This window comes from Saimiri boliviensis, chromosome 2 (assembly GCF_048565385.1).
Source record: "Saimiri boliviensis isolate mSaiBol1 chromosome 2, mSaiBol1.pri, whole genome shotgun sequence".
Classification (NCBI taxonomy): domain Eukaryota; kingdom Metazoa; phylum Chordata; class Mammalia; order Primates; family Cebidae; genus Saimiri; species Saimiri boliviensis.
The window spans coordinates 74,935,470-74,960,978 of record NC_133450.1 but is presented as its reverse complement, the minus strand read 5'-3'; the positions used below and the strand labels follow the sequence as shown (position 1 = coordinate 74,960,978).

The 25,509-nt window shown below is 37.8% G+C and overlaps 1 protein-coding gene across 6 annotated transcripts in view; it reads right to left on the bottom strand.

Annotated features, from left to right (window-relative positions):
• DMXL2 (Dmx like 2) overlaps window positions 1-25,509 on the bottom strand; it is a 171,935-nt gene that overhangs the window by 61,721 nt on the left and 84,705 nt on the right. For all 6 annotated transcript variants that reach the window (XM_074393600.1, XM_074393601.1, XM_039469087.2 and 3 more), the window contains exons 14-16: window positions 23,107-23,196; window positions 19,805-19,922; window positions 3,725-3,844 (exon numbers count right to left, since the gene is read on the bottom strand). In XM_074393600.1, the coding sequence (XP_074249701.1) occupies window positions 3,725-3,844; window positions 19,805-19,922; window positions 23,107-23,196 (328 nt within the window). The remainder of the gene's footprint in view (window positions 1-3,724; window positions 3,845-19,804; window positions 19,923-23,106; window positions 23,197-25,509) is intronic.

Genomic DNA, 25,509 nt, shown 5'->3' with positions numbered 1-25,509 from the left:
ACGAGTATGTGGGAGCTAAGAAAGTGGATCTCATGGAGGTAGAGAATAGAATAATAGATACCAAAGAATGGGAAGCGTTGTGGGGCAGGTAAAGAGGCTGTTTAATAGGTACAAACATGAAGTTACACAGAAGAAATAAGTTCTAACGTCTGATAGCACAGAATGACTACAGTTAACAACAATACATTATATATTTCAAAATAACTATAAGAGAAGATATGAAATGTTCCCAACCCAAAGAAACAATAAATATCAAGGTAACGAATATCCTAAATACTCTGATTTGATCATTACATACTCTATGCATGCATCAAAATATCACATGTGCCCCATAAATATGTATAATTATTATGCAGCAATAAAATTTTTTAAAAAAATAATTTGGAGACAAGGTCAATTTTCAAACTTTTGCTTAGTTACTCTAATAAGCTTTAAAAAATATTTTTTTTACAATTTTACTCTTTCTTAGTACCAACTCCATCATGGGAGACTGTCAGGGAAGAATCACAACACATAAAAGCTAAAAAAAAATCCGTATACAGTCCAGTGTATTCAACCTTCAAAACACATTAAAAGTTTGAGGAATCTTAACATGTAAATTCCCAGGCCTAACCACAGAAAAACTGATTTAGATGATTTGGGGTAGATCCTGGTAAAGCAGCACAGGTGTTTCAAAACAGATGGATCATGAACCAAACTTTAAGAAATAACAATGTACTGCCTCACTTTTAGGTTAACAAATTTAAACTTAAGAGAGCTTAATGGTTTTCCTGAGGCCATATAATTAGCTAGGGACGAAGAAGACACTAGACTAGAAATCTCCTATAAAGTACTCAAACCAGAGAGTGATTTCAAGAATAAACACACAAAGTAAAAGTTCCAAGAAAATTTAAGATAGTATTAGTTGACTGGCTTTGTAAGCCATATTGACTTGATCTTCCAAAGAATTTCCAGTGAGTGTAAATCTCACTGGAGTCAGTTATCTGTTCTTTTGTGACATATAAAAGACACCCTACATACATACATACATACATACATTCATTTATTTATTTATTTGTGTGTCTGTCTCTCCCCACTGGACCACAAATTCATTAAAGGCAGGGATAATGTGTTATTGCTTTATACATCTCAAGGAGGACCAGAATATCCAATAAATAATAATCAATCCTCTTTTGTTTCTGTTACACATGTCAATCTATCTTATAATGACAGGCCACTAAGTAAGAAATATGAAAACATTTGTTTGTAAAATGTAGTAAGACTACAAACTTGAATCAGTAGGCAAAAGACATGAGTCCCACTCCTGACTCTAATCAGTAATGAGATGTATTTTCTTAGGCCAGGCACTTCACCACCTCTGGCTACTTTCTCACCAGCAAAGTAAGGTTAAACTACATTATCTCTCTTCCTGTGAATCATGCAATTTTCTAACACATATCTCATGCTAAGAAAGAAAATAAGAACAGAAAAAAAGCAAAGACTTGTCCGGGTGCGGTGGTTCACTCACTCCTGTCTTCCCAGCACTTCGGGAGGTTGAGGCAGGAGGATCACCTGAGGTTGGGAATTCAAGACCAACATGGAGAAACCTTGCCTCTCCTAAAAATACAAAATTAGGCCAGCATGGTGGCACATGCCTATAATCCCAGCTACCTGGGAGGCTGAGGCAGAATTGCTTGAATTCGGGAGGCAGAGGTTGCGGTGAGCTGAGATCATGCCACTGCACTCCAGCCTGGGCAACAAGAGTGAAACTCCATCTCAAAAAAAACCAAAAAGCAGACTTTAGAGTCAGCAAGGCCTGATGTTGAAACTTGGTTCTGTGACAAACTATATAATGGGACTTGGTCAAGTTACTTAACCTTGCTCCATTAGTAAGTGAAATAATATCTATCTCACATATATGAAGCACCCATCTCAGCGCCTGGCACCCGGAAGGCACTCAACATTTTTCCTTCTCTAACAAAATTTAAACCATTTATCCTTTAACAGGATATTCAACACTGTGGTAAATTCAAGCGTTAAATGTGGATGGCAACATACATTGTTAAATCTGCAGCAAACATTACAACAAAAAGATGGATGCTTTTTATCACAGCTGAAAAAGAGTAAATTCTTTGCCTCTATATAGAGAGATCTGAACATTTCAAATCTTCTTTTCTAGCTATTTTGAAGCAATGTAGTATCACTGTCCGTGACCTACTGCTGTCACCAACAGGGTAGACAAGCAACTCTACTGTAGCCATGGCTTTAGTGAGACACTCGCCTCATAAGCAGTGGGGACAAACAGTATCACATAGTTCCTGTCCTCCCACAAGGATCTGTTACTACCTATATAAATCTCTTCAGAGCCATTCCCATCTCTGTGCCCAGTTCTACAAATTATTATGATCTCTGCTGGGTGAATCTCTTCCTGATGAACTAGTTTTAGATCCCTTCTCTTGCATTTAAATCAAACAACATATAATGCAAAGAATTAACTCCAAAGGCTTTGAAAGGATTTTTAAAGTCCTGGTGCCTCAAAAAGATTAGGCTCCACTAGGTGAGGGTAAAGTTTCTGTCAAATAATTTGGCTTTTCTAACAGCAGTTCATGGCCCAGATAGAACTGCTACTTACAAAGTTATGTGATAATGTATAATACATGTCAACAAAAAAGTACGTATTATTCTTTCACTGTGTTAAATGTTGTACAGAAGGTTGTACAAAATCAATTAAATAATATAATTACAATAAATAATACAATCTTCTTACATCTCAAATATTTTGAGTTACCAGTTCAAAGCAGATTCAGTGTGATATGGCTATCCATGCAGTTCTTCAATTTAACAATTATCTATCAAAAAGTACAAGTTTGTTTTTAAAAAATCTATGATCATTTCTTTGCTTCATAGTACAGATTTCCCAATTGGTTTAGAGATTAATCTAAACGTGTACAGCAAAAGAATGGTTGAAATAATTTTTAATCACTATTGCATTTCTTTTTCTTTTTTTCTTTTTGAGATAGGGTCTCACTTTATCACCCAGGATAGAGTGCAGTGGCGCAGTCTTGACTCATTGCAGCCTCTGCCTCCAGGGCTCAAGCAATCCTCCCATCTCAGCCTCCTAAGTACAGGCACGGACCACCACACCTGACTAAATTTTTTTTTTTTTTTTGTAGAGATGAATTCTCACTATATTGCCCAGGCTAATCTTGAATTGCTGGGCTCAAGCAATCGTCCTGCCTTAGCCTCCCAAAGTGCTGGAATTACAGGCATGAGCCACCATGCCTGGCCTGTATTTCTTAATGTTCTACAAAAACAGTTCTGCTTATAAGCCTCAGGCACTCAATCATACTTTATCAAACAGCAAATCTGCTTCTCTTAATGATGATAAAGCTGACAACATACACTGTATTGGATGGGAATGTGTTTTAATAAAAAAGTACAATATTAGTTCTATGAACATCTAGAACAGTCATAATATCCACTCAATAAATATTCGCTGAAAACAATAAACCAAGCTTTTATTTTTTTCAATATTTCTAATGTGCTCATAGACTGGTTTTTAGGATTAACCGGTTTCATTAATGATTTATAACCTTGTAATTAAAGGTTTAGCAGCGACCTTTCAATTCAGCAACTCAATTTACAGTTTATTAGAACTTCATTTTATAGTATTAACCAAAATAAAGCATATTCTATAAAATGAATTTATTATACATCATCTCTGTATAAAACTAAAGCTACTTACCTAAACAGGCTTGTACAGATTTAAGATGAAGATGCCACATATGGAGAATAGAGTTATTATTGCTGTCCTTTTCAATTACTACTAGAAAGAACTTTTCTGAAAACGGTGGTGGGCGATATCCTATTATTCAAAGGAAAAGAGGATATTTAAATTAGCATGTTTTTATGGAGTTAAGAAAACACTTTTTAAAAGCTGCCACCACCTCTTGTTATGTATGGAAGTTGGGAGGAAAAGACAAGAAAGACTTTCAGGAGGAGTTTTATATAATTTTTCTGCCTAAAGTTAGATAGCTATCAAGGACTAATAACGTTTTGTCAAAGGAACACAAAAGATAACATGAAAGGATACCTACTGGTCAAAGAGGGGACAGTTTGAGCATCAAAGAATAAAACTAAATAAAATTTCTTAAAACACATTTACCGTATTACAAACTATGAGTTCACAAAAATGCCAAAAGAGTGTACATAAAAAAGAAAGGAAAAAAAAAGAAAAGCAGAAGAAGAATGGAAGGAGGAGAGAAGAGAAGGAAGTGGGGTCCTGAGCATACAAAGTGCAAGCCGACCCCATGGGATGTGCCTGGAGTAACTCAGACACTCACTCCTTATTTGGGAAAGTGGCAATGAAAAGGAAATAATAAACATTCATCCTGCTTTTCCTGTATAACAACAGCATTAAAAAAACTGAAGTTGTGGAGGAAGGAGAAGCGGTAGGGTAAAGAAGAGTTTTTGCAGGAATTTCACGTATTTTTTAAAGAAAAGACATTATTTGTATATATAATTTTTCCTGTTGACAATTATATTCTTCATAAATAAAAATGAGATCTATGCAGGATGATAAAAGCTTTCCTTAATAATGAAAACTCATAATGACAACTCATTGGTAATGAGCACTGCTAGAGTAAAAATTGAAAGAAACAGTTTGGCACTGCATGTTCACTCGTAAGTGGGAGTTGAACAATGAGAACACATGGACACAGGGAGGGGACCATCACACACTGGGCCTGTCTGGGGGTGAGGGATAGAGGAAGGGTAGCAATTAGGAGAAATACCTAATGCAAATGACAGGCTGATGGGTGCAGCAAACCGCCATGGCACATGTATACCTATTTAACAAACCTGCACGTTCTGCACATGTATCCCAGAACTTAAAGTATTAAAAAAAAAAAAAAAAACAGTTTGGACAGATAATTCCATTCTTGCAAAGGATTTCTACAAGATAAGCCTAGATAAGCCCTCGAAAATGTTGTGACTAAAAGGAAGTAAACTATTACAATAATGAGGTTATGTCAAAAGGACTCAGGATCTACTTGAAATGGTCCTTACTAGCCTAATATAGGACTAAGTAAGCATTTTAAAAAATCACTACAATGGCTTGAAATATGCTACATACATAAAATCCATCAGTTATATGAGTACTTCTCTGTATGTATATTATTAGTCAATAAAGAGTTTTTTAAAAATGAGTTCATGCTGATACTTAAAAGACAAAGAAATCAAAACAACAACAACCAATTCAACAGCAGAAGCTGGAGATAACCAGGGCACAGACTCCTTATTCTGAAACTGTCAATTAAAAGGGAAGAAATAAGCACTTAACCCCTTTCCAAAAAAACCTGGTTTTCAAAGTAATCCAATAGTTCCAGTAGATAAATGCTTTTCTTCACAGATGCTTTCCAGCTAACAAATAAAGAGGAAGTGATAAAATTGGAAAATCATCATTTTTCAATCACTAATGAAATAACTGGTTTAAGATCAACACTATTCAACCGAAGAAGCCATGAGATAAGCCCAGATAAGCCCTGGAAAATGCTGTGACTACAAGCTATCAAACTATAATGACATCACCAACTGAATCTTCCAAATCTTAGTATGACTAAAAGTAAGATATCCAAGGTTTTTTTTTCTGGTATGATACATATGAAGTACACAGCATCACCTAGAATGTTGAACCCTGATCTCATCAAGTGTCTAGAGCTAACTTCTGATTTACAGGAAATATAGTAGACAAGCAAAAATTTAAATAATATCACAAGTAAGTAGTCAGAGAAACTTCTTTAAAAAAAACTTGCTCTAGAACTGAAGAGAATAGAGACATGAAAAACCCTTCAAAATATCCATAAATCCAGGAGGTGGTTTTATGAGAAGATTAACAAAACAGAATGCCAGCTAGACTAATAAAAAAGAAAAGAATTGGCCGGGCGCGGTGGCTCAAGCCTGTAATCCCAGCACTTTGGGAGGCCGAGGCGGGTGGATCACAAGGTCGAGAGATCGAGACCATCCTGGTCAACATGGTGAAACCCCGTCTCTACTAAAAATACAAAAAAATTAGCTGGGCATGGTGGCACGTGCCTGTAATCCCAGCTACTCAGGAGGCTGAGGCAGGAGAATTGCCTGAGCCCAGGAGGCGGAGGTTGCGGTGAGCCGAGATCGCGCCATTGCACTCCAGCCTGGGTAACAAGAGCGAAACTCCGTCTCAAAAAAAAAAAAAAAAAAAAAAAATTAAAAAGACACAACAAAAAATGGTAAAGGGGATATCACCACTGATCCCACAGAAATACAAACTACCATCAGAAAATACTATAAACACATCCACCCAAATAAACTAGAAAATCTAGAAGAAACAGATAAATTCCTGGACGCATACACTCTCCCAAGACTAAACCAGGAAGAAGCTGAATCTCTGAATAGACCAATAACAAGTTCTGAAATTGAGGCAGTAATTAACAGTCTACCAACCAAAAAAAGCCCAGGACCACATGGATTCACAGCTGAATTCTACCACAGATACAAAGAGGAGCTGGTACCATTCCTTCTGAAACTATTCCAAACGACAGAAAAAGAGGGAATCCTCCCTAACTCATTTTCAGAGGCCAGCATCATCCCAATACCACAACCTGGCAGAGAAACATCAAAAAAAGAAAATTTCAGGCCAATATCTGATGAACATCGATGCAAAATTCCTCAGTAAAATACTGGCAAACCGAATCTAGCAGCCCATCTAAAAGCTTATCCACCAAGATCAAGTCGGCTTCATCCCTAGGATGCAAGGCAGGTTTAAGGTATGCAAATCAATACATGTAATCCATCACATAAACAGAACCAAAGAGAAAAACCACATGATTATCTCAAAAGATGCAGGAAAGGTCTTGAATAAAATTTAACACCCCTTCATGCTAAAAACTCTCAATAAACCAGATAATAATGGAATGTGTCTTAAAATAATGAGCTATTTATGACAAACCCACAGCCAATATTATACTGAACAGGCAAAAGCTGGAAGCATTCCCTTTGAAAACCGGCAAAAGACAAGGATGCCCTCTCTCACCACTCCTATTCAGTACAGTATTGGAAGTTCTGGCTAGGGCAATCAGCCAAGAGAAAGAAATAAAGGGTATCAAATATGAAAAGAGGAAGTCAAATTGTCTCTGTTTGCAGATCACATGATTGTGTATTTAGAAAACCCAACTGTCTCAGCCCAAAATCTCCTTAAGCTGATAAGCAACTTCAGCAGAGTCTCAGGATACAAAATCAATGTGCAAAAATCACAACCATTCTTATACACCAATAACAGACAAACAGAGAGAAAAATCATGAGTAAACGCCCATTCACAATTGCTACAGAGAATAAATTGCCTAGGAATACAACTAACAAGGGATGTCAAGGACCTCTTCAAGGAGAACTACAAACCTCTGCTCAATGAAATAAGAAAGGACAAAAAATGGAAAATCATTCCAGGCTCATGGATAGGAAGAATCAATATCATGAAAATGGTCATACAGCCCAAAATAATTTATAGATTCAATGCTATCCCCATCAAGCTACCGTTGACTTTCTTCATAGAATTAGAAACAAAAAACCACTTTAAATTTCATATGGAACCAAAAAAGAGCCTGTATAGCCAAGATAATCCTAAGCAAAAAGAACACAGCTGAAGGCATCATACTACCTGACTTCAAACTATACTATCAGGCTACAATACGAAAACATCATGGTACTGGTACCAAAACAGATATATAGACCAATGGAAAAGAACAGAGGCCTCAGAAATAATGCCACACATCTACAACTATCTGATCTTTGACAAACCTGACAAAAAATAAGCAAAGGGAAAGGATTCCCTATTGAACAAATGGTATTTGTTAAACTGGCTAGCCATATGCAGAAAACTGAAACTGAACCCCTTCTTACATCTTACACAAAAATTAACTCAAGATGGATTAAAGACTTAAATGTAAGACATAAAACCCTAAAAACCCTAGAAGAAAACCTATGCAATACCATTCAGGATATAGGCAAGGGCAAAGACTTCATGACTAAAACAACAAAAGCCAAAACTGACAAATTTTGGGATCTAATTAAACTAAAGAGCTTCTGCACAGCAAAATAAACTATCATCAGACTGAACAGGCAACCTACAGAATGGGAGAAAATTTTTGCAATCTATCCATCTGACAAAGGGTTAATATCCACAATCTACAAGGAACTTAAAGAAATTTACAAGAAAAAAACAACCCATCAAAAAGTAGGTGAAGGATATGAACAGACACATCTCAAAAGAAGACATTTATGCAGCCAACAAACATATTAAAAAAAAAAAAAGATCAACATCACTGGTCATAAGAGAAATGCAAATCAAAACCATATTGAGATACTATCTCATGCCAGTTAGAATGGCAATCATTAAAAAGTCAGGAAACAACAAATGCCGGAGAGAACATGGAGAAAAAGGAATGTTTTACACTGCTGGTGGGAGTGTAAATTAGTTCAACCATTGTGGAAGACAGTGTGGTGATTCCTCAAGGATCCAGAACCAGAAATACGATTTGACCCAGCCAGCAATCCCATTACTGGTTATATACCCAAAGGATTATAAATCTTTCTACTACAAAGACACATGCACACGTATGTTTATTGCAGCACTGTTGACAATAGCAAAGACCTGGAACCAACCCAAATGCTCATCAATGATAGACTGGATAAAGAAAATGTGGCAAATATACACCATGGAATACTATGCAGCCATTAAAAAAAGGATGAGTTCATGTCCTTTGCAGGGACATGGATGAAGTTGGAAACCATCATTCTCAGCAAACTAACACAGGAACAGAAAATCAAACACTGCATGTTCTCACTCATAAGTGGAAGATGAATAATGAGAACACAAGGACAAGGGAGGGAAACATCACACACTGGAGCCTATTGGGATGTGGGGGGGCTAGGGGAGCAATAGCATTAGGAGAAATACCTAATGTAGCTTACAGGTTGATGAGTGCAGCAAATCACCACAGCACATGTATACCTATGTAACAAACCTGCACGTTCTGTACATGTATCCCAGAACTTCTAATGAAAAAAAAAATTATAAAAAAACTTGCTCTAAAACAAGTCAGCAGCATGAGAGTATATATATGGTATCACTTTAGATTAAAATACTCTTAATAGACAATAAAAACAATATGTAAACCTTATTTAGATATAGATTCAAGCAAATTAAAAACACAAAAAACCTCAACATTTTTTACACAACTGAATGAAATATGGAATGGTTACTGCACGATTTTGAGAAATTTTATTATTTTATCAATTTGATAACAGCAAATATGCAAGGAAGTCATTTTTAGAAATGCATACAGAACTGAAACAACACCATAGCTAGATTTGCTTTAAAATATTTCAGTGGGGCCAGGCACAGTGGCTTATACCTGTAATCCCAGCACTTTGGGAGGCCAAGGCAGGCTGATCACTTGAGGTCAGGGGTTCAAGACCAGCCTGGCCAATGTGGTGAAACTCCAGCTCTAGAAATAATACACACAAAAAAATTAGCTGGGTGTCGTGGCACATGCCTGTATTCCCACCAACTTGGGAGGCTGCAGCAGGAGAGTTGCTTGAACTCGGGAAGTGGAGGTTGCAGTAAGCCAAAATGACGTCACTGCACTCCAGCCTGGGCAACAAAGCAAGACCCCATCTCAAAAGTAAAAAATTTCAGGGGGAAAGAAAAAAGAAAAAGAGTGTAGACAAAGCAAGTGTGATAAAATCTTTAACCTACATTATAGGAATATGGAGATTCATTTAATTATTCACTCTAATTTTGTCTATTTTGGGCATTTTTCTTAACTAAAAGTAATTAACTTAAAAAAAATTATTTATTATACTTTAAGTTCTGGGGTACATGTACAGATTGTGCAGGTTACATAGGTATACATGTGCCACAGTGGTGGTTTGCTGCATCCATCACCGCATCATCTACATTAGGCATTTCTAAAGCTATTCCTCCCCAGCCCCCACATACCAGTGTGAGATGTTTCCATCACAGTGTCCATGTGTTCTCATTGTTCAATACCCACTTACAAGTGAGAACAGGTGGTGTTTCATTTTTTGTTCTTTTATCAGTTTGCTGAGAAAGATGGTTTCCAGTTTCATCCATGTCCCTGCCAAGGATATGAAATCCTTTTTTATGGCTGCAGAATATTCCATGGTGTATATGTGCCACATTTTCTTTATCCAATCTATCATTGATGGGCATTTGGGTTGGTTCCAAGTCTTTGCTATTGTGAACAGTGCCACAATGAACATATGTGTGCAGATGTCGTTATAACAGAATGATTTATAATCCTTTGGGTATATACCCAGTAATGGGATTGCTAGGTCAAATGGTATTTCTATTTCTAGATCCTTAAGGAGTCACCACACTGTCTTCCACAATGGTTGAACTAATTTACGCTCCCATCAACAGTGTAAAGGCATTCCTGTTTCTCCACAACCTCTCCAGCAATTATTGTCGCCTGATTTTTAAATGATCACCATTCTAACTGGTATGAGGTGGTATCTCAATGTGGTTTTAATATGCATGTCTCTAATGACCAGATGATGAGCTACAAACACCTCTGTGCAAATAAACCAGTAAATCTAGAAGGAAATGGATAAATTCCTGGACACTTACACCCTCCCAAGACTAAACCAGTAAGAAGTTGAATTCCTGAATAGACCAATGACAAGGTCTGAAGTTGAGGCAGCAATTAATAGCCTACCAAGCAAAAAAAGTCCAGGAGCAGACAGGTTCACAGCCAAATTCTACCAGAGTTAAAAGAAGAGCTCCTTTTCACTCCTTCTGAAACTATTCCAAACAATACAAAAAGAAGGACTCCTCCCTAACTCATTTTATGAGACCAACATCATCCTGATACAAAAATCTGGCAGAGATGCAACTAAAAAAGAAAATTTCAGGCCAATATCCACGATGAACACTGATGCCAAAATCTTCAATACAATACTGGCAAAGTGAATTCAACAGCACATCAAAAAGCTTATCCATCACGATCAAGTTGGATTCATCCCAGGGATGCAAGTCTGGTTCAACATCCACAAATCTATAAACGTAATGCATCATATAAACAGAACCAAAGACAAAAACCACATGATTATCACAACAGTAATTAACTTTTAATTAAAACTTAGAAAGTACAAAATAAAGCAGAGGCAGAGAACAGGAGAAACCTACACAACTCCTTTAAGAATACAGTTATAGGCCGGGCGCGGTGGCTCACACCAGTAATCCCAGCACACTGGGAGGCAAATGCAGGTGGATCACCTGAGGTCAGGAGTTCAAGACCAGCCTGACCAACAAGGAGGAAACCCCATCTCTATTAAAATACAAAATTAGCCGGGCATCAGTGCGGGTTCCTATAATCCCAGTTACTCAGGAGGCTGAGGCAAGAGAATCACTTGAACCCAGGAGGCACAGGTTGTGGTGAGCCAAGATTGTGCCATTGCACTCCAGCCTGGGAAACAAGAGTAAAACTCCATCTCAAGAAAAAAAAAAATTAGGAAGAAAGAGAAACTTCATACAAAAAGTAAAGAAAACTAAGAAAGCATTGAGGAAATCTTTTGGTCTGACTTGGCAGTGGCATAACAAATATCAAAAGCGAGAAAAAAAGAAAAATTTTAATGCAAGTCAATTAAAATATTATAAAGAAAATTACCAACTTTATATAGGCATTGAATTCTGGTAGGTGGCATATCTTTCCTGTTAGAAATAACGTGATAAGGGGTGGATCCAAGATGGCCGAATAGGAACAGCTCTGGAGTGCAGTTTCCAGTGAGAACAATGCAGAGGGTGAGTGAACACTGCATTTCCAAACATGTTATTGCTGCCCACAGACCAGGAGATTCCCAGGCTGAAAACCTTCACCAGATTACAGCATGCCTATTACAGCCAGCACAGCGGGTCTCTGCACAAACACACAAATCTGGGCAGCAATTTCAACTGGTACCTGGAATGCCTGGGAGACAGAGCCACCCTTCAACTGAAAAAAAGGGGGCTAAAACAGAGAGTGAGGTGATCTGGCTTGGCGGGTCGCACCCCCCAAAAAATCAGCAATCTGAAATGTTCTGGATTTAGAGTTTTGCAGCAAGTGCAGCTGGACCTGGGACGGTCTAGCTCTGTTGGGGGAAGGGGGTCCACCATTACCGAGGTGGTCCACCACCACCAAGGCAGTCTGCCATTACCGAGGCAGTCCGCTACTACTGAGGCAGACTGCAATTACCAAGGCAGTTCTAACTACACCTCTATAAACAAAACCACAAGAAAGTTCAGCTCAGCAATGCCTCTGCTGGCAGACTGTGACTAGGCTAACTCCTTGCTGGACAGGGCAGCTCTGAAAAAAGGCAGCAGCATGACACGAACTTATAAATATGGCCCCACCTTCCCAAGACAGAGCACCTAGGAAAAAAGGCTGTTAGGAGTTCTGCTGTAGCAAGACTTAAACATACGTACCCAGCAGCTCTGAACAGAACAATGGAGCACCTGAGCTCCTATAACGGACAGACTGTCTCCACAAGCAGTTCTCCGACCCCCACATACCCAAACAGTCACCTCATAAAGGAGAGCTCAGGCTAACAAATGGTGGGTATCCTTCCGAGATGAAAACAGAAGAAACTGGCAGCAACCCTTACTGTTCTGCAGCCACTGGAGGTGATCCTCAGGCAAGCAGGGTCTGGAGTGAACCTCCAGCAGTCCTACAGCAGAGGGGCCTGACTGTTAGAAGGAAAACTAAGAAACAGAAGGAAATAACTTCATCATTAACAAAAAGGACGTCCACTCAGAGACCCCATCCAAAAGTCACCAACTACAAAGATGACCACAGGTAGATAAATCCACAAAGATGGGAAGAAACCAGTGCAAAAAAGATGAAAATACCCAAAATCAGAATGCCTCTCCTCCTCCAAGGGATCACAACTCATCACAAGAAAAGGAACAAAGCTGCATGGAGAATGAGTCTGATGAATTGACAGAAACAGGTTTCAAAAGGTGGGTAATAACAAACTTCTCTGAGCTAAAAGAACATGTTCTAACCCAATGCAAAGAAACTGAGAACCTTGAAAAAATGTACGACATAATGCTAACGAGAATAAACAGCTTACAGAAATATATAAATGACTTAATGGAGCTGAAAAACACAACATGAGAACTTCAAGAAGCATATACAAGTTTCAATAGCCGAATCAAGAAAGGAGAAGAAAAGATATCAGAGATTGAAGATCAACTCAATGAAGTAAAACGAGAAGGCAAGATTAGAGAAAAAAGAGTGACAAGAAATGAACAAAGCCTACAGGAAATATGGGATTATGTGAAAAGACCTAATCCACGTTTGATAGGTGTACCTAAATGTGACACAGAGAACGAATACAAGCCGGAAAACACTCTTCAGGGTATTATTCAGGAGAACTTCTCCAACCTAGCAAGGCAGGCCAATATTCAAGTACAGGAAATACAGAGAACACCACAAAGATACTCCTCAAGAAGAGCAACCCCATGGCACATAATTGTCAGATTCGACAGGGTTGAAATGAAGGAAAAAAATGCTAAGGGCAGCCAGACAGAAAGGTTGGGTTACTCACACAGGGAAGCCCATCAGACTCACAGCTGATCTCTTGGCAGAAACCCTATAAGCCAGAAGAGAGTGGGAGCCAATATTCAACATCCTTAAAGAAAAGAACTTTCAACCTAGGATTTCATATCCAGCCAAACTAAGCTTCACAAGCAAAGGAGAAATAAAATCCTTTATGAACAGGCAATTGCTGAGAGATTTTGTCACCACCAGGCCTGCCTTACAAGACCTCCTGAAAGAAACACTAAACATGGAAAGGAACAACCAGTACCAGCCACTCCAAAAACATACCACATGGCAAAAAGCACTGACACAATGAAGAAACTGCGTCAACTAATGGGAAAACAACCAGCTACCATCAAAATGGCAGGATCAAATTCACACATAACAATATTAACCTTAAATGTAAATGGGCTAAAAGTCCCAATCAAAAGACACAGACTGGCAAATTGGATAAAAAGTCAAAACCCATCAGTGTGCTGTATCCAGGAAACCCATCTCACATGCAAGGATACACACAGGCTCAAAATAAAGGGATGGAGAAAGATCTACCAAGCGAGTGGAGAACAAAAAAAAGCAGGAGTTGTAATCCTAGTCTCTGATATAATATACTTTAAACCAACAAAGAACAAAAGAGACAAAGAAGGGCATTACATAAAGGTAAAAGGATCAATGCAACGAGAAGAACTAATGATCCTAAATATATACGCACCCAATAAAGGAGCACCCAGATACATAAAGCAAGTTCTTAATGACCTACAAAGAGACTTAGACTCCCACACAATGATAGTGGGAGACTTTAACACTCCACTGTCAATATTAGATAAACGAGACAGAAAAATAACAAGGATATCCAGGACTTGAACTCAGATCTGGATCAATAAAACCTAATAGACATACACAGAACTCTCCTCCTCAAATCCACAGAATACACATTCTTCTCAGCACCACATCACACATACACTAAAACTGACCAAATAATTGGAAGTAAATCACTCCTCAGCAAATGCAAAAGAACGGAAATTATAACAAACAGTCTCTCAGACCACAGCACAATCAAACTAGAATTCAGGATTGAGACTCAGAACCACACAACTTCATGGAAACTGAACAACTGGCTCTGGAATGTTGACTGGATAAACAATGAAATGAAGGCAGAAATAAAGATGTTCTTCGAAATCAAAGAGAACGCAAACACAACATACCAGAATCTCTGGGACACATTTAAAGAAGTGTCCAGAGGAAAACTTACAGCAATAAATGCCCACATGAGAAGTGAGGAAAAATCTAAAATTGACACCCTATCATCAAAATTGAAAGAGCTAGAGGGCAAGATCAAAAAAATACAAAAGATAGCAGAAGACAAGAAATAACCAAGATAAGAGCAGAACTGAAGGAGATAGAGACACAAAAATCCTTCAAAAAAAAAAAATCAATAAATCCAGGAGCTGGTTTTTCAAAAAGATCAACAAAATAGACAAACTGATAGCCAGATTAATAAAAAAGAAAAGAGAGAATAATCAAATAAATTCAATAAAAAACGATAAACGGCATATCACCACTGATTCCACAGAAATACAAACTACCATCAGAGCTTACTACAAATAACTCTATGCACACAAACCAGTAAACCTGAAAGAAATGGATAAATTCCTGGACATTTGCACCCTACCACACCTAAACCAGGAAGAAGTCAAAACCCTGAATAGACCAATAACAAGGGCTGAAGTTGACGCAGCAATTAATAGCCTACTAACCAAAAAAAGCCCAGGTCCAGATGGGTTCATAGCTGAATTCTACCAGACATACAAAGAGGAGCTGGTACCACACCTTCTGAAACTATTCCAAAGAATCCAAAAAGAGGGAATCCTTCCCAAATCATTTTATGAGACCAACATCATCCTGATACCAAAACCTTACAGAGACTCAACAAAAAAAGGAAACTCCAGGCCAATATCCATGATAAACATAGATGCAAAAATCTTCAACAAAATACTGGCAAACCGAATCCAACAGTACATCAAAAAGCTTATCCATCACAATCAAGTAGGCTTCATCCCGGGGATTCAAGGCTGGTTCAACATACGCAAGTTTATAAATGTAATCTACCACATAAACAGAACCAAAGACAAAAACCACATGATTATCTCAATAGATGCAGAGAAGGCCTTTGACAAAATTCAACAGCCCTTTATGCTAAAAACTCTCAATAAACTATGTAACCATGGAACATATCTCAAAATAATAAAAGCTATTCATGACAAACCCACAGTCAATATCATAATGAATGGGCAAAAACTGGAAGCATTCCCTTTGAAAACTGGCACTAGACGGGGTGCCCTCTCTCACTATTCCTATTCAACATGGTATTGGAAGTTCTGGCCACAGCAATCAGGCAAGAAGAAGAAATAAAGTGCATTCAATTAGGAAAAGAGAAAGTCAAATTGTCTCTCTTTGCAGACGACATGATTGTATATTTAGAAGACCCCATTGTCTCAGCCCAAAATCTCCTTAAGATGAGAAGCAACTTCAGAAAAGTCACAAGATACAATCAATGTGCAAAATCACAAGCATTCCTATACACCAATAACAGACAAACAGAGAGCCAAATCATGAGCAAACTCCCATTCACAATTGCTACAAAGACAAAAAAAAAAAAAATGCCTAGGAATACAACTAACAAGGAACATAAAGAACCTCTTCAAGGAGAACTACAAACCACTGCCCAAGGAAATAAGAGAGGACACAAACAGACGGAAAAACAGTCCATGCTCATAGTTAGGAAGAAACAATATTGTAAAAACAGCCATACTGTCCAAAGCAATTTACAGATTCAATGCTATCCCCATCAAGCTACCATTGACCTTCTTTACAAAACTGGGAAAAAACACCTTAAACTTCATATGAAACCAAAACAGAGCTGGCATAGCCAAGACAATCCTAAGCAAAAAGAACAAAGCTGGAGGCATCATGCTACCTGACTTCAAAGTATACTACAAGGCTACAGTAATCACAACAGCATGGTACTGGTACCAAAACAGAGATAATAGACCAATGGAACAGAACAGAAGCCTCATAGGCAAAGCCAGACATCTACAACCATTTGATGTTTGACAAACCTGACAAAAACAAGCAATGGGAAAAGGATTCCCTGTTTAATAAATGGTGTTGAGAAAACTTTAGTCATGTGAAGAAAGCAGAAACTGGACGCGTTCCTGACACCTTACACTAAAATTAACTCCAGATGGATTAAAGACTTAAACATAAGGCCTAACACCATAAAAACCCTGGAAGAAAACCTAGACAAAACCATCCAGGACATAGGCATAGGCAAGGACTTCATGACTAAAACACCAAAAGCATTGCAACAAAAGCCAAAATAGACAAATGGGATCTAATTTAACTCCAGAGCTTCTGTACATCAAAAGAAACAATCAGAGTGAACCAGCAACCAACAGAATGGGAAAAAATTTTTGCAATCTACCCAACTGACAAAAGGCTGATACCCAGAATCTACAAAGAACTAAAACAGATTCACAAGAAAAAAACATACCCATTCAAAAATGGATGAAGGACATGAACAGACACTTTTCAAAAGAAGACATTTATGAGGCCAACAAACATGACAAAATGCTCATCATCACTGGTCATTAGAGAAGTGCAAATCAAAACCATATTGAGATACCATCTCATGCCAGTTAGAATGGCGATCATTAAAAAAATCTGGAGACAAGAGATGCTGGAGAGGATGTGGAGAAACAGGAATGCTTTTACACTGTTGGTGGGAGTGCAAATTAGTGCAACCATTGTGGAAGACAGTGTGGCAATTCCTCAAGGACCTAGAAATAGATACCATTTTACCCACCAATCCCAATATTGGGTATATACTCAAAGAATTGTAAATTGTTCTATTATAGAGACACATGTACACCTATGTTCATTGTGGCACTGTTTACAACAGCAAAGACCTGGAACCAACCCAAATGTCCATATTGGAATCACCCATCCATCCCTGATATTGATCTTCTCCTTAGAGTACTCATTTATTTATGTTTTTATATTTTAGTTATTTTTCATGTATGCGCATGGTGAAATTGAAGCCATACAGAAAAGTATGTTAGGCCTATTTTGTGTTGCTTTGAATACCCGAGACTGGTTAATTTATGAAGAAAAGAGGTGTAAAAAAATAAAATAAATTTAAAAAATAAAAAATAAATTAAAAAAAAAAAGAAAAGAGGTGTAATTGGCTCATGGTTCTGCAGGCTGTACAAGAAGTGTGGTGCCACGTTGGCTTCTAGGGATGGCTCAGGAAGCTTTTACTCATGGTGGAAGGTGAACAGGGAGTAGGCTCACTACATGAACAGAGCAGGAGTAAGACAGAGGGGAGGGGCCACACCCTTCTAAACAACCAGCTTTCCAGAGAACTCACTCATTACAATGACAACAGCACAAAGCCATTCATGAGGGATCTAACCCCAGGATCCGCTACCTCCCACCAGGCCCACCTCCAACAAGGGGATTACATTTCAACATGAGATTTTGGCCAACATGGTGAAACAAATCTGACCAACAAGGTGAAACCCTGTCTCTACTAAAAATAGAAAAATTAGCCAGGGTTAGGAGTCGGGTAGGGGCGGGTGGCTCATGACTGTAGTCTCAGCTACCTGGGAAGCTGAGGCATGAGAATTGCTTGAAGCTGGGAGGTCAAAGTTGCAGTGAACTGAGATTGCACCACTGCACTCTAGCCTGGGTGACAGAGCAAGACTCTGTTTCAAAAAAAAAAAAAAAATTTGTATAGCCAAGTTTATTATGTTTTCCTTTTATTTTCTGTGTTTATATGTTGCTTAGAGAGCCCTTCTTTATGAGACTGTAAAAGTAAATTACCACTGAGTTTAAAAAGTAGAGTTAAAAGAGTATATTAAGTACATAATCACCCTTGTTATTAGATTATTTTATTTTTAATGTTTTTCAAATGCCCATTAAAAAACTTTTGGTCCACCAAAAAAAAAAAAAAAAAAAGAAGAAGAAGAAAAAGAAAAAGAAACAACATGATAAATGGCTGCTACATTTGTTGGAAACCATATTTAAAAGATTAACCCAGAGAAAGGTAAAATACTACAGAAAAGTACATTTTAAATCTGTAAAGCAGTACTGCTGTTATAATGATAGTGAATAAAACTGAACATAATTAAATAACATAAATAAGAAAAGTTTTCTGTATGAAGAAAGATATATGAAAGAAAAACAAGTTATTAATCTCAGGTGTCAAAAGATGTTTGAGTTAAGCTTCTTAGAATACAGGACCTCAATCTGATTTTCCACTAAAGCAAAGAAAATTATCTGCACAAATTCCATAGAAACAGTTTCCTTAGATGTCTATTCATAATTTTGTGATGAAAACTACACTGAGAAAATAAAACGTATCCACCTAGATAATTCACAATTTATAACCAAATGAGATTATCTGAAAATCCTTTGTAAACCAAATATTCACAACAGACACTTAATTCTTAAAGTAAGACATGTCTTTTCACTCAAATAGAACATGATGGTTTTATAATTATGAAGTTATATATATACACACAATTTTATTTGCCAATTTAAAAACCTTAAATAAAAGTTTAACTTCTGAAGGGCACATTTTAAACTAAGTTATAAAGTTTAAACTAAACATCACATTGCTTGTTTTCGAAAGGGTTAAACTACTTTCACAAAAAGGAAAAAATACCACACTTCAAAGGGGAAAACTGAGATGGTACCTTGCATTGAGTATTTCCATGAGGTTTCTAGTGTCCCACACAACATGACACCTTGTATCTTATATTCATCATTGGCCTCAAGCAATTTACTGGGTACTTTTTCAAACATACACTAAAATTAACTGGTTTCCTTAAGACACCAAATGGAACTGAACTACCAATCAAAATAATTTAATTATCGGGTTGAATAATTAAACTTACTTTTTCAAACAAATTAAGGTTCATAAATACCTTTTCTTGGCAAAAGTCTATGTCATTGCAAAATGTAATTTTCACCCACATACCCTCTTCATCTACAAGCAATTTTGACAGAACTAGTTTATCTGTCAAAAATTATGAAAGTGATAACTTTTGAAGATCCATATTCGATAAAGCTTAGAAAATCATTTTTTTAGGATGAAGGCAAACAAGTGCAGACTATTTTCTTCAAGTACCTTGTGATGGCTGAAAAAAAATTTCTGTTTCCTTTTTCTCCATATCTTCTTTATGTGGTTTATATCCTATAATGAAGTCTTCTTGAAACACATGAAGCAACTGTGTATTTGAGCCACACTACGAATATAAACAAAAAAGAAGAGGTTTTATCTTTGAAATTCCCTATCTCCCAACTCCCATCCACCACCTCCCCAATACTAAGGCAGAAGAAATATATCTAACAATTTCTATTCTTTATCTACTATTAATTAGAAAGAAAAAAGGAACAGAAAAAAAATCATTTAAACTATCCTAGCTGAGTGCAGTGGCTCACATCTGTAATCCCAGTACTTTGGGAGGCCAAGGTGGATGGATCATGAGGTTGGGAGTTCAAGACCAGCCTGGCCAGATAGTGAAACCGAGGCTCTACTAAAAATACAAAAAAAAAAAAAAAAAAAAAAAAATTAGCTGGGTGTGGTGGCATGTGCCTGTAATCCCAGCTGCCACTTGGAAGCCTGAGGCAGGGAAATCACTTGAACCCAGGAGGCAGAGATTGCAGTAAACCCAGATTGTGCCACTGCACTCCAAAGCCTGGCAACAGAGGAAGATTCCACCTCAAAAAAAAAAAAAAAAAAAAAAAAAAAAACCTATCCTGATCACAGAAAAATTACTTTCGAAGGTATCAAAGAAGTGTTAGTAAAAACAAATCAAATCAACAAGCTTGCTTCTCAAAAAAAAAAAAGAAAGAAAGAAAAGAAAAGCTACAAAAACCCAAATTTAAAGAACAGGTAAGCAACCTTCACCACTTTTGAGTCTGAAAGCATCACATTCACAACTGGCTGGGGAGAGCTGCATTAACTATGTAAGACACATTAGACTACTATACAATTCATATAGTTTTTGCAATTCCACTGGAGAACCAAAAAAACAAAACAAAACAGAGAAAGCTCCTCAAAGTATCCCAATAGTTCTGTCTAGTAGGAATTAACGAGGGATCCTATAACAGCCAGTGGGATGATACATCTCTATAGAATGAAACTTACACATAATTAACTAGAACCCCTCAAAGGGCGAATGAAACATCACCATCAACTCCTATGCTCCATGACCATGTTTTTTTTGTGTCTTTTGTTTGTTTGTTTGTTTGTTATGAGATGGAGTTTTGCTCGTTATCCAGGCTGGAGTGCACTGGCGCGATCTCGGCTCACCGCAACCTCCGCCTCCTGGGTTCAGGCAATTCTCCTGCCTCAGCCTCCCAAGTAGCTGGGACTACAGGCTTGTGCCACCATGCCCAGCTAATTTTTGTCTTTTTAGTAGAGACAGGGTTTCACCATGTTGACCAGGATGGTCCCAATCTCTTGACCTCGTGATCCATCCGCCTCGGCCTCCCAAAGTGCTAGGATTATAGGCGTGAGCCACCGCGCCTGGCCCATGATCATGTTTTAAGACTATCACACACATATGTCTACTAAGAACCTTAACATGAACTGAAATTCAAGGAAAGGCTAGATCCAAACAAAAGCTTATTATGGAAGTGTGTTAAGACAATTAGATGGCTGCCCCAGAGATTTTGAGAAAGTGAAGTAGCTATGACTATCTTGGCATTAGAGGAGGAGTCTATAATCTTATAAAATAAAGGAAAACCTGCCTCTTTACATAATAGGAAGAAATAAAAGCATTATAATATTAAGTTAGGCCATATAATTTTTGAAAGTTATAGGGTATTACATGTTTCTCCAGGTAGAAACATTAAAAATCTCTTCACATTCATTGTCTAGAAGGTCACCTCCCCAAGGGACAAATAGATAAAAGAAAAGAGAAGGGTGATGTCTTCATGGATACAGAAATCATACAACACACTGGGAACAAACCTAGAAAGAATTTTAAACTGTCATTTATTATTGCTTACAGTTTACCAGCCTTTGTGTTAAAAATAGCCACAAGAAGCAGGGAAAAAAATGTTCAACAAATACGAAGTAAAATTACTACTTTGTGAGAGCAGACTATATTAAAGCCCATGGTAAGGAGTGCAAAGGAGGCTAAAGTAGGGAATGAATTTAACATCCAATCCATGAAAATTAAGTTATCTATAGAAAAGAAGCAAACCTACTCTTCTTCTACATCCCTGTGGAGTAGAAAAAAAAAATCACAGGTTGAATCTGAAGAAGGTATGGCACTGGGGATTAAAAACTTAAGCATTTCCCAGGAGGTATTAGCAATACGAGTCTGACAGCCCCAGTTCTGCTATGAAGAGATGATGTGGTAATTTATCTATATTAGCAGAAATAATTGCATTTTCCCCAAGAGAAAGTGTAAGACACCAAAGAAAAATTATGATATAACTCTATACTTCTATCCATAGTTGGATCTTTCTTCATTTCCTTGTATAAAACTACTGGTAGCTTCCTTACCAAACTAATCCTTTTTATATTTGAAATGAATGCTAGTTCTATCCCTTAGACCACTAACATAGTCCTAAAGAAACAAATATCCTGAGCGCTAAAATGGGTTTTACATCTCCCTGTAGGGAGAAGGGTTCTCCTTCTCTCCTAGGTAGTAGCTAGGGAAAAATACAGACTACACAAAGGACCTGATATTAAAAAATAAATGTCCACTTTGATCTGACTTTCATCTGCATTTTTAAAGACCTCATCCAAGTACCCAACATGGGGCCTAACAAGGCAAATACTCTGAAGCTGAGGTTACCCTCTACAGAGTTGAAAAGAGTAATAATATAAAATGAGACAGCACAGCCCAAACCTCTATGCAGCTGCACTGTATTTTCTCTCAGCATTTCAAGATCAGGCTCATGGTTTCTCAAACTGAATCAAATTTCCTTTAAACAGGAAATAAAGTTAAAGATACAATTCAACTGGAAAATTTTTTATTTCAATACCTTTTGGAGTACAAGTGGTTTTTTGTTACATGGGTGAACTATATAGTAGTGAATTCTGAGATTTTAGTGCACCCATCACCCAAGTAGTGTACACCCAAGTAGTGTACTTAATATGTAGTTTGTTTAATCTCTAGTCCAATTTCGACTCTCCCCATTCTGCGTTTCTAAAGTCTACTTTATTGCTCTGTATGCCTTTGCGTACTCATAGCTTAGCTCCCACTTATAAGTGACAACACGGTTCTTTGTTTTCCAAGGAGAAAAATAATCCCTACATCATTAATAGATTTTCACTAGGAGAATCAACAGAAGTTGTCTGCATTTAATATCAAACAAGAAAATTATTCTGAGAATGACATGTATCATATACATATAAAACACCATGGGATAAAGTATAAGAATATCACTAATTCATAAGCATGTTTTTACTTGGTTGGTTATTGCATCAAGTTCAATAATGCAGCCAGGTCGAGCAGTAGACTGTTGGCTCACAATGTTAAACACTTCTCCGATAAGTTTCTGTAAATAAAAAATACAAAATATTAATGACCAACAACTTTTGAATCTACTATCAATATGATACGGCATCTTGGACATTTAAGGCTCCCTCTAAATATTCACTGACTGGCAATGGAACTTAATACATTCAAAGAAATATTTCAACTTTCTATATTCATTCTCATGTTTAAAGTTAACAGAGCAGAGAGAAAACCTGATAGTGTTTACAAAAATAGTATATAACTTCAAGGCATTTTATCTTCCTCAGTTTTGCAACCTTAAAGCCCAAGACAGACATGGCTGAAGATCCGGCCCAATGTCTGAGTGGTCTGCAGATGTGCAATGCCATTTAAAAGTACAACCCTGCTAAACTGAAGGTAAGGCAATGGTTGAGAAGACGTGAGACTCTTGTGTCTTGAGATGAGGATATATGAGTTAACACATGAAGCCTAACTTTGGATCCCCAAAGCCCCAAAACTTTCTGCTAAAAAGACGAGTCCTCCTCACCCATGTTCCAACCAGCTTTCGCTTGCCTAAAAACCTTTCAGTAACTTCATCTGAGAGAGCTGCCTCAGAAAGGGATGCCCGTTCTCCTCAGCACCCACCTCCACCACTTTTCACTACCTCAAGGCCAATAAGAGGGGTTACAGGCTAGATATAAGCACAAGGTCAGGGAGAAAACAGCATATACACAAAAGTTATAGGACCTTTCTTATTTCTATCAGTAGGATTTCAGAATGCATGTTAGAAAATTGAATCTAGGGTTAACAGGTAAAAATAAAAAAAATATGTTGTTAAGTAGGGCTGAATTTATTGATATGGGTATATTCACCCAAGAATCATGATTTAAAGTGTTAGCTTAGACACCTAGAAATGGTGTTAACCAGGCAGGGTGCAGTGGCTCATGCCTGTAATCCCAGCACTTTGGGACACCGAAACATGTGGATCACCTGAGGTCAGCAGTTTGAGACCAACCAGCCTGGCCAATACGGTGAAACGCCGTCTCTACTAAAAATACAAAAATTAGCTGGGAGTGGTGGAAGGCACCTGTAATCCCAGCTACTAGGGAGGCTGAGACAGGAGAATCACCTGAACCCGGGAGGCGGAGGTTGCAGTGAGCAGAGATTGTGCCGCTGCACTCCAGCCTGGGCAACAGAGAGAGACTCCCCCATCTCAAAAACAATAAAGAAAAGAAATAGTGTTAACAGTCTGCTGGGTTTGTTCATTGAAAGCTGGACTCAACTGTGGTCTACAGTTGGTGAGGCAAAACAGTTAAATTTTTCTAGCACATAACAAAGCTTTGCCACTCAAAGTGTAGCTGATGGACAGCAGTGACAGGAAGCTTTTTATGAATGCATACTTACTCCCTGATACTTAGATATCTGTATTTTAACAAGACTTCCACAGGATCCATGTGTATACTAAAGTTTAAGAAATACTGCTGTAGATCACTGATTCTCAAACATGGCTGCACACTGAATCACCTAGACAACTTTAACAATCAATGATGCTTAGGTCCCACTCAGACACTGAGGTGCTTCCAATATGCAGCCAAGGTTGAGATCTCCTCACAGGAACAAATACGCATTCTAGCTAAGGAATTGCTTTCCCTGCCCATAACTCTCTGCCAGCACTATAACTAACAGACTTACTGAACATTACCATTACAGAATTCTACAGAATCTCACTCAACATCACCTCCAACCAAGGAACTCATTTTATAGTGGAAGATACTACTGGAATTAGAATGAAGTAAGTGAAGCCTTTACCTGGGGGGGCAAAATTTAAGAGAGTGTCCAAAAATTTAATAATCAAAAAAAATAACATTTTAATGCAATGTTTTTCAAAAATCAAAATTAATGTAAACAATTAATAATGAGCAAAATATCAAACATTTAAATACAGGACCAAATAGTGTCTTAATGAGCTATACTGATGCCATTACTGTGCATCAAAACTGCACATACATGTTTTGATGTTTGTTTTTTTTTTTGAGACAGAGTCTTGCTTTGTCACTAGGCTGGAATGCAGTGGCGCAACCTCCACCTCCCAGGTTCAAACAATTCTCCTGCCTCAGCCTTCCAAGTAGCTGGGACCACAAGCACGTGCCACCATCCCCAGCTAATTTTTGTATTTTTAGTAGAGACAGGGTTTCACCACATTGGCCAGGATGGTCTTGATGTCCTGACCTCGTGATTCACCCGCCTTGGCCTCCCAAAGTGCTAGGATTACAAGCATGAGCCACTGCACCTGGTCATATTTTTTAACGGTCAACATTTTTGTTTTCTTTTTTCAGTGTCTTGCTTTATTGACCTCCAACTGCTGGGCTCAAAT